Here is a 13,870-nt window from a genome sequence, read left to right as displayed (position 1 = left end):
CCAGAGTCAACAGTTCTACTTACGTGCAGGTTGTATAAGCCATTGGTGACATTGGCCTCACCAGCATCACATACAACTTCAACAGGACATAACTTCAAAAGGTCAACTCAGAATCAGACTCTTTAGAGTGGGACTGGAATCACGAAGGTTTACAGAATCAGAATCAGGTTTATTATCACCAGCATGTGCCATGAAATTTGTTAAATTAGCAGCAGCAGTTCAATGCAATACATAATATATTAGAATAAATAAATAAGTAAATCAATTACAGTATATGTATATTGAATAGATCGTGCAAAAACAGATATAATATATATTTAAAAGAATGAGGTAGTGTTCACTGGTTCAATGTCCATTTAGGAATTGGAAGTGGGTGAGTACTGGAGGATTCCTTACGAGCTTCATTGTTACGGTCACTTGTCTTTAATTCTCCATCCTTTGGAAGCCTAATTTACAAAATGCCACAACGAGATATGACTCTCTGAATTATTTAGTTCTGTAATATAACCAGGGTTTAGTTTGTAAGTAGGTGAGTAAGTAAAGGAATAGAATGAGGTGGAGGATAAATGCGTGGCTGAAGGATTGGAGTAGGGGGCAGGGATTCAGATTTTTGGATCATTGGGGCAGGTGAGACCTGCACAAAAAGGACTGGTTGCATTTGAATCTGAGGGGGACCAATATCCTGGCGGGGAAGTTTGCTTATGCTGTTGGGTAATGTTTAAATTAGATTTGTGAACCGAAATGAAGAGGCAGAGGATGGGGACGTTGGAGCACAAGTAGATACAGCCTGTAGAGAGTTTGTGAGGAAGGATAGGCAGATGTTACAGCAAAGATGCACTCAGCCTGATGGTTTGAGATGTTTCTATTTTAACGCAAGGAGTATCATAAACAAGGCGGATGAACTTAGAGCGTGGATCAATACGTGGAACTTTGTGGTCATTACAGAGATCTGGATGTCTCAGGAGCAGGAATGGCTGCTGATTGTGCCGGGCTTTAGGTGTTTCAAAGAGGAAGGCAAAAGAGGTGGGGGCATGTCTACTGAGTCAGTTGGGTGGAAGTCAGGAATAGGAAAGGGGCAATAACTCCACAGAGTGTTTCTTATAAACACCCCAATAGTAACAGGAATATCAAGGAGTATATAGGGAGGCAGATTCTGGAATGGTGCAATAATAATAGGGTTGTTGTGATGGCAGATTTTAACTTTCCTAATATTGATTGGCATCTCTTTAGTGCAAGGGGTTTGGATGGGGTGAAGTTTGTTGGATGAGTTCAGAAAGGTTTCCTGACACAATATGTAGGTAAGCCAACTAGAGGAGAGGCTGTACTTGATCTGGTATTGGGAAATGAACCTGGTCAGGTGTCAGACCTCTCGTTGGAAGAGCATTTTGGAGGTAGTGACCACAACTCTATCTACTTCACCATAGCGCTGGAGAGGGATAGGAAGAGACAATTTGGGAAAATATTTAATTGGGGTAGGCGGAAATATGATGCTATTAGGCAGGAACTTGGGAGTATAAATTGGGAACAGATATTCTCAGGGAAATGCACGGCAGAAATGTGGCAAATGTTCAGGGAATATTAGCATGGAGTTCTGCATAGGTATGTTCCATTGAGGCAGGAAAAAGATGGTAGGGTTAAAGAACCATGGTGTACAAAGGATGTTGAAAATCTAGTTAAGAAAAGAAAAGCTTATGAAAGATTCAAGAAACTAGACACGGTTAGAGCTCTAGAAAATTACAAGGTTGCTAGGAAGCAGCTTAAGAATGGAATTAGGAGAGCCAGAAGGGGCCATGAGGATGCCTTGGTGAACAGGATTAAGGAAAACCCCAAAGTGTTCTACAAGTATGTGAAAAGCAAGAGGATGAGCCGTGTGAGAATAAGACCACTCAGGTGCGATAGTGGAAACGTGTGCATGGAGTCAGAGGACATAGTGGAGGTACTTAATGAATACTTTGCTTCAGTATTGACCAGGGAAAAAGACCTTGGCAATTATGGGGATGACTTACAGTGGACTGAAATGCTTGAGCATATTGACATTAAGAAAGAGGATGTGCTGGAGCTTTTGAAAAGCATTAAGTTAGATAAGTCACTGGGACCGGATGAGATATACACTAGGCTACTGTGGGAGGTGAGGGAGGAAATTGTTGAGACTTGAGATGATCTTTGCATCATCAATAGGGACGGGAGAAGTACTGAAGAATTGAAGGTTTCAAATATTGTTCCCTTGTTCAAGAAAGGCAGTAGAGATAACGCAAGAAATTATAGACCAGTGAGTTTGACTTCAGTGGTTGGTAAGTTGTAGGAGAAGATCCTAAGCGGCAGGATTTATGAACATTTGGAGAGGCATAATATGATTAGGAATAGTCAGCACAGCTTTGTCAAGGGCAGCTTTGTCATGCCTTATCAGCCTGATTGAATTCTTTGAGGATATAACAAAACCCATTGATGAAGGTAGAACAGTGGATGTAGTGTATATGGATTTCAGTAAGGCAATTGGTGAGGTACCCCATGCAAGGCTCTCTCAGAAAGTAAGGAGGCATGGGATCCAAGGGGACCTTGCTTTGTGGATCCAGAATCGGCTTTCCCACAGAAGACAAAGAGTAGTTGTAGATGGGTCATATTCTGCATGGAGGTCGGTGACCGGTGGTGTTCCCCAGGGATCTGTTCTGGAACCCCTCCTCTTTGTGATTTTTATTAACTACTGAGATGAAGAAGTAGAAGAGTGGGTTAGTAAGTTGGCTGATGACACACAGGTTCGGGGTGGTGTGGATAGTCTGGAGGATTATCAGATGTTACAGCGGAACATCGATAGGATGCAGAAATAGGCTGAGAAGTGGCAGATGGACTTCAACCCAGGTAAGTGTGAAGTGGTAAATTTTGGTAAGTCAAATTTGAAGGTAGAATATAATATTAATGGTAAGACTCTTGGCAGTGTGGAGGATCAGAGAGATCCTGGGGTCCATGTCCATCTGATACACAAAGCTGCTGCAGGTTGACAGTGTTGTTAAGAAGGTGTATGGTGTATTGACATTCATCAACCGTGCGATTGAACTCAAAAGCTGTGAAGTAATGTTACAGCTATATAAGACCTTGATCAGACCCCGCTCGGAGTACCATGTTCAGTTCTGCTCACCTCAGTACAGGAAGGATGTGGATGCTATAGAGAGAGTGCACTGGAGATTTACAAGGATGTTGCCTGGATTGGAGGGTGTACCTTATGGGACGTTGAGTGAACTTGGCCTTTTCTCCTTGGAGTGTCAGAACATGAAAGGTGATAGAGGTGTATAAGATGGTGAGAGGAATTGATCGTGTAGCTAGCCAAAGACTTTTTCCCAGGTCTGAAACGGCTAACACAAGGGCCCGAAACATCGACTGTACCTCTACTTAGAGATGCTGCCTGGCCTGCTGCGTTCACCAGCAACTTTGATGTGTGTAGCTTGAATTTCCAGCATCTGCAGAATTCCTCATGTTTGCGTAACACGAGGGGGCATAGTCTTAAGGTGCTTGGAAATAGGTACCGAGGGAATGTCAGGGTAAATTTTTCACACAGAGTGGTGGATACGTGGAATGCACTGCTGGTGGCTGTGGTGGAGGTGGGTACAATAGGGTCTTTTAAAAGCCTCTTGGATAGGTACATGGAGCTGAGAAAAATAGAGGGATATGCAGTAGGGAAATTCTAGGCAGTTTCTGGAGTAGGTTACAGGGTCGGCACAACATTGTGAGCCAAAGGGCCTGTAATGTGTTGTAAATTTTTATGTTCTACGTTCTAGATCAGTGTTCCTCATCTTAAAATTCATAAAAGATTGACATCAACACTTTCTATAGGAAACTGCAAATTTGACATTGTTTATTGGATAGAATGTATATTAATAAGGGCAATGAAATATTGGAGAAATGCAGTATGAATGATAAACTTTCACAACACAACAGCATTTATTTAAGTAGAAATATCTCCTACCTGTTTAATTTTTTGAGCCTCCCAAAGCTAGAAAAAGGCAAAATGAGGAGAAATCATTAGTGATGTAATGCTCAGAGTCAAAGTTCAAAGTTAATTTTTTATCAAGCTACATATGCCACCATATACAACCCTGAGATTTGTTTTCTTCTGGCCATTCACAGTAAATATAAGAAACACAATAGAATCAATGAAAGATTGCACCCAACAGGAAGAACAGACAACCAATGTACAAAAAACACGCCAACAACTTGTGCAAATACAAAAAGGAAACAAATAAATAAGCAAGCAAGCAATAAACTTTGAGAACACGAAATGAAGAGTCCTTGAAAGTGAGTCCATGGATTGTGGGCAACACACACAAATTACTGAAGGAACTCAGTAAGACAGGTAGCATCTATGGAAAAGAGTACAGTCGACGTTTCGGGCCGAGTCCTTTCATCAGAACTGGAGAGAAAAAGATGAGGAGTCAGGGTTAGAAGGTGGGGAGGGGAGGAAGAAGCACAAGGTGGCAGGTGAAACCAGGAGAGGCGAAATAAAGAGCTGGGAAGTTGATTGCTGAAAGAGATACAGGGCTGGAAAGGACAGAAGGACATGGAAGAAAGAAAAAGGGGGAAGAGCACCAGAGGGAGGCGATGGGTGCGCAAGTGAGGGAGGGAAATGGGGATGGGAAATGGTGAAGGAGTGGGGGGAGGGGCACTACCAGAAGTTTGAGAAATTGATGTTCATGCCATCAGGTTGGAGGCTACCCAAGCACAATATGAGGTATTGTTCCTCCAACCTGAGTGCGGACTCATCACGACAGTGAAGGGGGCTATGGATGGACATATTGGAACGGGAATGAGAAGTGGAATTAAAATGGCAGGTCACTGGGAGATCCCGATTCTCCTGGAGGATGGAGCATAGGTGGTCAGCGAAGTGGTCTCTCAATCTACATCAGGTCTCACCAATATACAGGAGGCCACTCCGGAGCACCAATTACAGCAAGTGATCCCACAGACTTACAGGTGAACTGTTGCCTTACCTGGAAGGACTGTCTGGGGCTCTGAATGGTAATGGGGGAGGAGATATAGGGGCAGTATGGACAATGCGTTCCGTAGGGAGCAATCCCAGTGGAATGCAGAAAGTGGGGGAAGGGAAAGACATGCTTGGTGGTGGGATACCTTTGGAGATGGCGGAGGTTATGGAGACCCCCTCTCCTTCAATATTCCCCATTCTCTTTTCCCTCTCTCACCGTATCTCTTTACATGCCCATCACCCGCCTCTGATGTTCCTCCCACTTTTCTTTCTCCCATGGCCTTCTGTCCTTTCCTATCAGATTCCCCCTTCTCCAGCCCTGTTATCTCTTTCACCAATCAACTTCCCGGCTCCTTACTTCACCCCTTCCCCCTCCCAGTTTCACCTATCACTTTGTGTTTCTTCCTCCCTTCCCCACACCCTCTTACTCTGACTTCTTATCTATTTTTCTCCAAATCTGATGAAGGTTCTCGGCCTGAAACGTCGACTGTACTCTTTTCCCATCGATGCTGCCTGCTCTGCTGGGATCCTCCAGCAATTTGTGTGTGTGTTGCTTGGAATTCCAGCATCTGCAGCTTTTCTCTTGATCTATAAGACCATAGGAGCAGAAGTAGGCCATTCAGCCCCTCCAGTCTGCTCCGACATTCACTCATGGGCTGATCCAATTCTTCCAGTCATCCCCACTCTCCTGCCTTCTCCCCATGACCTTTGATGCCCTGGCTAATCAAGAACCTATCTCTGCCTTAAATACCCCCAATGACTTGGCCTCCACAGCTGCTCGTGGAAACAAATTCCACAGATTTACCACCTTCTGACTAAAGTAATTTCCCCTCATCTCTGTTCTAAATGGACGTCCTTCAATCCTGAAGCCATGCCCACTCAAGACTCCCCTACCATGGGAAATAACTTTGTCATATCTAATCTGTTCAGACCTTTTAACATTTGGAATATTTCTATGAGATCCCCCCCTCATTCTCCTGAACTCCAGGGAATACAGCCCAAGAGCTGCCAGACATTCCTCATACGGTAACCCTTTCATTCCTGGAACCATTCTTGCAAATCTTTTCTGAACCCTATCTGATGTCAGTATATCCTTTCTAAAATAAGGAACCCAAAACTATAGCCAGAGGCTTTTTCCCAGGGCTGAAATGGCTAGCATGACAGGGCACAGTTTTAAGATGTTTGGAAGAAGATACAGAGGAGATGTCAGGGGTAAATTTTTTTATGCAGGGAGTAGCGAGTGCGTGGAATGGACTGCCAGTGATGGTGGTGGAGGCGGATACGATAGGGTCTTTTAAGAGACTCCTGGACAGGTATATGGAGCTCAGAAAAATAGAGGGCTATGGGTAACCTTAGGTAAGTTCTTAGATAAAGGCATGTTCGGCACAGCTTTGTGGGCCGGAGGGCCTGTATTGTGCTGTAGATTTTCTATGTTTCTAAAACTACACAAAATACTCCAAGTATGGTCTCATGACTGCCTTATAGAGCCTCAACATCACATCTCTGCTCTTATATTCTGTACCTCCAGAAATGAATGTCAACATTGCATTTCCCTTCTTCACCACCGACTCAACCTGGAGGTTAACCTTTCTCCACTTGTTGTGGCAGTTCAGTGTTGAGGTGAGTGAAGTTATCCATTCTGGTTCAAGTCTTATAAGGCACTTGTGAGACCACACATGGAGTATCGTGTGCAGTTTTGGCTCCTTATTTTAGAAAGGATATACTGACATTGGAGGGGGTTCAGAAAAGATTCATGAGAATGATTCCAGAAATGAAACGGTTACCATATGAGAAGCTTCTGGGAGCTCTTAGGTTGTATTCCCTGGAGTTCAGGAGAATGAGGGGGGGATCTCATAGAAACATTCCAAATGTTAAAAGTGCTGAACAGATTAGATATGGCAAAGTTATTTCCCATGGTAGGGGATTCTAGGACAAGAGGACACGACTTCAGGATTGAAGGATGTCCTGTTAGAACTGAAATGAGGAGAAATTACTTTAGTCAGAGGGTGTTAAATCTGTGGAATTTGTTGTCACCAGCGGCTGTGGAGGCCAAGTCATTGGGGGTATTTAAGGCAGAGATAGATACGTTCTTGATTTGCCAGGGCATCAAAGGGTATGGGGTGAAAGCAGGGAAGTGGGGATGACTGGAAGAATTTGATCAGCCATGAACAGACTCGATGGGCTGAATGGCCTACTTCTGCTCCTATAGCTTATGGTCTAAGTTACCCTTTAGGGTGTTCTGCATAAGGACTCCCAAGTCCCTTTGTATCTTAGATTTTTGGATTTTCTCCCTGCTTAGAAAATAGTCTGCACATTTATTTCTACTACCAAGGTGCATGACCATGCATTTTCCAATATTTTATTTCATTTGCCACTTTCTTGCCTATTCTCATAATCTGTCTAAGTCCTCCCGCAGCCTACCTGTTTCCTCAACACTACCTGCCCCTCCACTGATCTTCGTATCATCTGCAAACTTGGCAACAAATCCATCTATTCCATCATCTAAATCATTTATATACAGCATAAAAAGAAATGGTTCCAACACCGACCCCTGTGGAACACCACTAGTCACTGGCAGCCAACCAGAAAAGGATCAAATCTCTTACTAGCTCTTCTTTCAGTTAGTCCTGAGGAAGGGTCTGGGCCCGAAACGTCGACTGTGCCTCTTCCTAGAGATGCTGCCTGGACTGCTGCGTTCACTAGCAACTTTGATGTGTGTTGCAAGGATCCTTTTATTCCCACTCGCTGCCTCCTACCAATCAGCCAATGATCTAACCATGTTCGTAACTTTCCTGTAATACCATGGAATCTTGGTAAACACCTTGTCAAAGGCCTTTTGAAAGTCCAAATATACAACATCCACTGCATCCCCTTTATCTATACTACTTGTAATTTCCTCAAAGAATTCCAACAGGTTCATCAGGCAGGATTTTCCTTGAAGGAAACCATGCTGACTTTGTACTATCTTGTCCTGTGTCACCAAGTACTCCATCACCTCATCCTTACCAATTGACTCTAACATCTTCCCAACCACTGAGGTCAGACTAACTTGTCTATAATCTCCTTTCTACTGCTCTCCTCTTTTCTTAAAGAGTAGAGTGACATTTGCAATTTTCCAGTCCTCTGGCACAATGCCAGAGTCCAACGATTTTTGAAATATCATTTCTAATGCCATCACAATCTTCAGTACCCTAGGGTGCAGTTCATCTGGTCTGGATGATTTATGTACCTTTAGGTCTTTTAGCTTTTTGAGCACGTTCTCTCTTGTAATAGTAACTGCACCCACTCTCTTCCTTCACACACTACAATATCTGGCACACTGCTAGTGTCTTCCACAGTGAAGATCGATGCAAAATACTCATTTAGTTCATCAGCCATCCCCTTGTCCCCTGTTATTTCTCCTGCCTCATTTTCTAGCAGTCCTATATCCACTCTCACTTCTCTTTTATTTTTAACATACTTGAAAAACCTTTATTATCCACTTTGATATTATTTGCTAGCTTGCTTTCATATTTCATCTTTACCCTTATGATTTTTTTAGTTGTTCTCTGTAGGTTTTTAAAAACTTCCCAATCCTCTACCTTCCCTCTAATTTTTGCTTAGTTGTATGCCTTTTCTTTTGCTTTTATAATAGCTTTGACCTCCCTTGTCAGCCATCGTTGTACTATTTTACCATTTGAGTATTTTGTCATTTTTGGAATACATATGCCCTGTACCTTCCTCATTTCTCCCAGAAACGCACACCATTGCACTCTGCTGACATCCCTGCCAGTAGCTCCTTCTGATTTACTTCAGCTAACTCCTCTCTCATACCACTGTAATTTCCTTTACCCCACTGAAATACTGCTACATCAGACTTTACATTCTCCCTATCAAATTTCAAGTTGAACTCAATCATATTGTGATCAATGACTCCTAAGGATTCCTTTACCTTAAGCTCCCTAATCACCTCCAGTTCATTACATAACATCCAATCCAGTATAGCTGATCCCCTAGTAGGCTCAACGACAAACTGCTCTAAGAAGCCATCTCTTAGGCATTCAACAAACTCACTCTCTTGAGATCCATTTTCCCAATTGACCTGCATGTTAAAATCTCCCATGACTACCATAACATTGCCCTTTTGACAAGCCTGTTCTATTTCCTTTTGTAATCTGTGGTCCACCTCCCATCCACTGTTGGGAGGCCTGTATATAACTGCCATCAATGTCCTTTTACCCTTGCAGTTTCTTAACTCAACCCACAAGGATTCATTATCTTCCGATCCTATGTCACATCTTCCTACTGATTCAATGCCATTCTTTACCAGTAGAGCAACACCACCCCCTCTGCCTACCTTCCTATCCCTCCGATATAACGTGTAATCTTAGACATTCAGCTCCTAACTACATTCATCCTTCAGTCACAATTCAGTGATCATACCTGGCAATCTGTAATAGTGTAACAAGATCGTCCACCTTATTTCTTATACTACGCGCATTTAGATACAACACCTTGAGTACCCTATAGATGGGCTGAAGGGTCTGCTTCTGTGCTGTACTTTTCTATGACTCTATTACTCTATATAGGCCATTTGGCCCAACCAGAAAAAAATGGAGGGCTGTGAAGGAAGATTAAATTAGATTATGAGGACACGCAGTTCTCTTTGATTGTCGTCTAGTAATGCATGCATTATGGAATGATACAATGTTCCTCCAGAATGATATCACAGAAACAGAAGACAAACCAAGACTGAAAAACTGAGAAAAACCACATAATTATAACATATAGTTACAACAGTGCAAAGCAATACCATAACTTGATAAAGAACAGACCATAGGCATGGTAAAAAAGAGTCTCAAAGTCTCTTGAAAGACCCATCATCTCATGCAGACAGTAGAAGGAAGAAAAACTCTCCCTGCCATGAACATCCAGCGCCGCAAACTTGCCGATGCAGCACCCTGGAAGTACCCAACCACAGCCGACTCTTAAGTCCATCCGAAAACTTAGAGCCTCTGACCAGCCCTCCGATACTTAGCACCGAGCACCATCTCTGCCGAGCACTTTGACCGCGGCTCCAGCAACAGGCAACAGGCAAAGCCGAGGATTTGAGGCCTTCCTCTCTGGAGATTCTCGATCGCACAGTAGCAGCGGCAGAGAAGCAGGCATTTCAGAAGTTTCTCCAGATGTTCCTCTGTGCTTCTCACGTCTGTCTCCATCAAATCAGGATTGTGCACGGTACCTACTTACAAATACGATATCATTTTGGAGCAGCTGCACACGCTGCGTTGCGCCATCTTCTCCTCCCCTCCTAGAGGGTGGGTAGATTGAATTTAGGTGAGGTTAAAACATCATGGGCTGAAGGCCCTGTGCTGTAGTGTTCTACATTCTATGTTAAGTCCATGCTGATCACAGTGCCAACCCAGTTAGTTCCAATTTCTTGCATTTGTCTGTTGGATTCTGATGATTATGATATCAGGTTCTTCAGAAGTTAAGGATGAGGCATAAAACTGTTTGCTTGCGATTGTTTATTAAGTGTTACAACAACAAAGAAGATGAAGGCAGGAAGATGAGGCATGAGGGAAAAGGAAAGGGAGAGGGAGACGGACATGCACCTGGATGGTCAGGGAAAGAACAAAGGATAAAGAGAAAAAGCCAACGTGGTTTGCTCGTCTTTATCAGTTTGCTAATCCATTGAATATCCATAGGTACTAGATATTCCAATCAATCACTGAAGTAACGCAATACCAGCCATGGCAACCATGTTGTTCCAAAAACAATACCACTAGGTTTTTGCATGTACTGAATAATTACATATAAATAGGAAATTATATAAAAACACAAATATGCATGAGAAAGTTAAACTACAAGGAAAGTAACAATTACATATTCTAATCCGAACATCCCATCAAGCTCTCCATGTAACTGTCAAAAACACTTCTTAAATGACACAATTGTACCTACCTCAACCACTTCCTCTGGCAGCTCATTGCATGCACTCACCAGCCTCTGAAAAAGTTGACTCTCAGGTCCCTTTTAAATGTTTCACCAAAATGTATGCCCCCTAGGTTCGGACTCCCCTACCCTGTTGCCAGCTATGTAGTCTACGCCCCTCATGATCTTAGGTAGGACTGATGGTAAAGACTGGCTTAGTTGGTTCATTTCAGCCAGGTCAATTATTAGGTCGGATCCGTAAAGTTGTCATAGCTAGGGTGGGGGAAGGGTAGTGAGGATAAGCTCTCACTGGCTATTAAATGCTCCCAATGGCCTGCATCTCAAATAACTTCTGACAGCCAAGTCCAGCTCCTGGCCTTCATGTGTGGCTTTGCTACTAAGCCCAGTGGAGCCGTTTCTACTGATAGGGGTGGGTTACTGGCACCATAAAACCAGTCACTTCAGACTCATCTTTTAGCCTGTCCAAGGCTGTCCAATCAGCTCCTCATCAAGGAGAAGGAAAACTCTGATCTCAGACCTCTGCTGCCTTGCAGCTATACCTACTCATGAGGAAGACTCCAGGAGTAAGCCCCATGGAAAAATCTGGAGATAGAGTTCCTCAGCCAGTCTTACGTTGAACTCAGCTGCTGGTGTCAAACTCCGTGGGTCTCTGCCGTTCCTTTGGATTCACCAGCTGCATGGAGTGGGGGAGCCTGCTGCATGGTTGCTCTTCATGTCATATTGCCCTGGCTTCCATACAGCTCGGATGCCACATCCACGGTCAACTCTGACCAATGGAGGGCCTCTCTAAAAGTAAAGTTAATGCGGTGACATGAATGAGGCATTATTATCAGGTGGAAGCTACACTCTTGAAGGCTTTGCATTAAGTGAGGACACAGTCCAGCGCAGACCAGCACTTAGTGGAAGTTACAAGAAGCCTGGATTTCCAGTCATGTCCAATCAGCTCAGAATTAGCAGAAGTTCAGTTTCAATGGTAAACCATGATAACGAGTTCTAGGCCAAAAGGGCAGCGAACACTTTTCACAGAGAGTAGAATGAGGAAGTAGCAATGTGGAATTAGCTAGCTGGTTTCAAAAGTGGTCAGATTGTTCAGAGAGGCAAGAGAAAGTGGGTGTCAATAAATCATTCAAAAGGCTGTGGGAAACGCAATTTAAAATGTAATTGAGCAGAAACTGAAAGACGGCATTTAATGCTGCTCCGATTCATTTGGTCTTCCAAACAACTCTAGCAACCCAAATCAAAGAAATCATTCTCTAAAATATGCTTCATAATTGAGCTGCAAAACTCCCCAAGGCAGAGAATTACAAAAATTCACAACCTCTTCTCATCTTGGCTTAAATGGCTGATACTTACTTTCAAAGTCCTAAGTAAATTTATTATCAAAGTAGATATAAGTCACCAGATAATATCCTGAGATTCGCTTTCTTGCAGGCAGTCATAGTAAATAGAAAGAAACACAATAGACTCAATGAAGGACTGCACATGACAGAGACGGACAAATGATCAATGTGCAAAAGGCAACAAACTGCAATAAAAAGAAAATAATAAAAGTAACCTGTGAGGTGTTTTCTGTCCCACATTGGGCGTGTCCCCAGGTGACAGATTGGGAAAAGCTCTGCAGATATGCAGGGCAGGTGGAAAATAAAAGAGTATCCATGCACCAAAACAGAAACAAATGCAAGTACATCTATACCCAGATTGGGTGGTGCTCTGGTCAGCTTCTGTTCTTCATGTTAGGGGCTGCTGAAATCAAAACCTGGCTGGAGGTATAAAAAGCTATAGCTTTTCACTTTAGAAATGGAGAGACATCTACAGAATAGAGTGATACGGCCACTGCCTGGAGATCGCCAGGACATATCTGGGTCTAGAGCTGAACGTGAGAGTAAGTGAACCACTAGTGGTGCACTGCCGATAGGCAGACAGGCCCTGGAATATGCCGAGAAAAACCAGAAACAATCCAACATATCACAGGATCCTGCAGCAGATTAACTCAAACTGATTACTTACACAGGCATAATCAAATGGCAAACATCATTCGCCAAAATCTTGCTTTAAGATACATACTCATAAAAGACCCCAACACCTTACTATAAATACAAGCCTGATCCAGTTTTAGATTAACAGTCTTACAAAGTGTATTATGATTGATCCATTATTACAGATAGGACAATCCATAATAACCATCCAGATATAATATTACAGGATAAATAAGTGAGAACAACTTACTTAATAGGTATAGCCATTCCAAACACACATAACATATAGAAATCAAAAGTGAAAAACACCAGAAATATGCTGAGTTAAAGGGGGAAACTGAAAGACTATGGAACATGAACAGGGTATACATTGTCCCGATAGTAATATCTACAACTGGTATTATCCCAAAGTCACTACACAATAGCATTAAACAATTAGGATGACACAGCAATATTTATGTAAATCTTCAGAAAGCCACAATACTAAACACCACTAGAATAGTCAGAAAGTTCCTAGCAATTGACAAGTAAACTTGCTTGGCTATCCCTGTACCTCAGGTTTTATCAGCTTAAGCTGAGAAAAAAAAGCTTTAAAATTTTTTATAATAATAATAATAAATAAATAAGCAATACATATCAAGAACATGAGATGAAGAATCCTTGAAAGTTGAATTCATAGGTTGTGGGAACAGTTCAGTGATGGGGCAAATGAAATTCAGTGAAGCTATCTGCCTTGGTTCCACAGCCTGATGGTTGAGGGGTAATAACTGTTCCTGAACATGGTGGTGTGAGTCCTGAGGTTCTTGTACCTTCTTCCTGATGGCAGCATCGAGGACAGACTATGGCCTGGATGGTGGGGGCCCTTGACGATGGATGCTGATTTCCTGCTAGAGCACTCCATGTAAGATGAGCTCACTGATGGGGAGAGTGTGACATCTAGCAGTAATTTCACAAGTCTGACAAGTCACTGAAGAATCTTGTAATTGAA

At 42.8% G+C, this 13,870-nt stretch overlaps 1 protein-coding gene across 1 annotated transcript in view; it reads right to left on the bottom strand.

Annotated features, from left to right (window-relative positions):
• LOC140196884 (sideroflexin-5-like) overlaps window positions 1-13,870 on the bottom strand; it is a 279,713-nt gene that overhangs the window by 211,197 nt on the left and 54,646 nt on the right. Inside the window, exon 4 of the mRNA XM_072256792.1 lies at window positions 3,959-3,985. Coding sequence (XP_072112893.1) covers window positions 3,959-3,985 — 27 coding nt within the window. The remainder of the gene's footprint in view (window positions 1-3,958; window positions 3,986-13,870) is intronic.

This window comes from Mobula birostris, chromosome 4 (genome assembly GCF_030028105.1).
Source record: "Mobula birostris isolate sMobBir1 chromosome 4, sMobBir1.hap1, whole genome shotgun sequence".
NCBI lineage: Eukaryota > Metazoa > Chordata > Chondrichthyes > Myliobatiformes > Myliobatidae > Mobula > Mobula birostris.
Note: the sequence above shows the minus strand (reverse complement) of the source record. Positions and strands in the feature narration are given on the sequence as shown.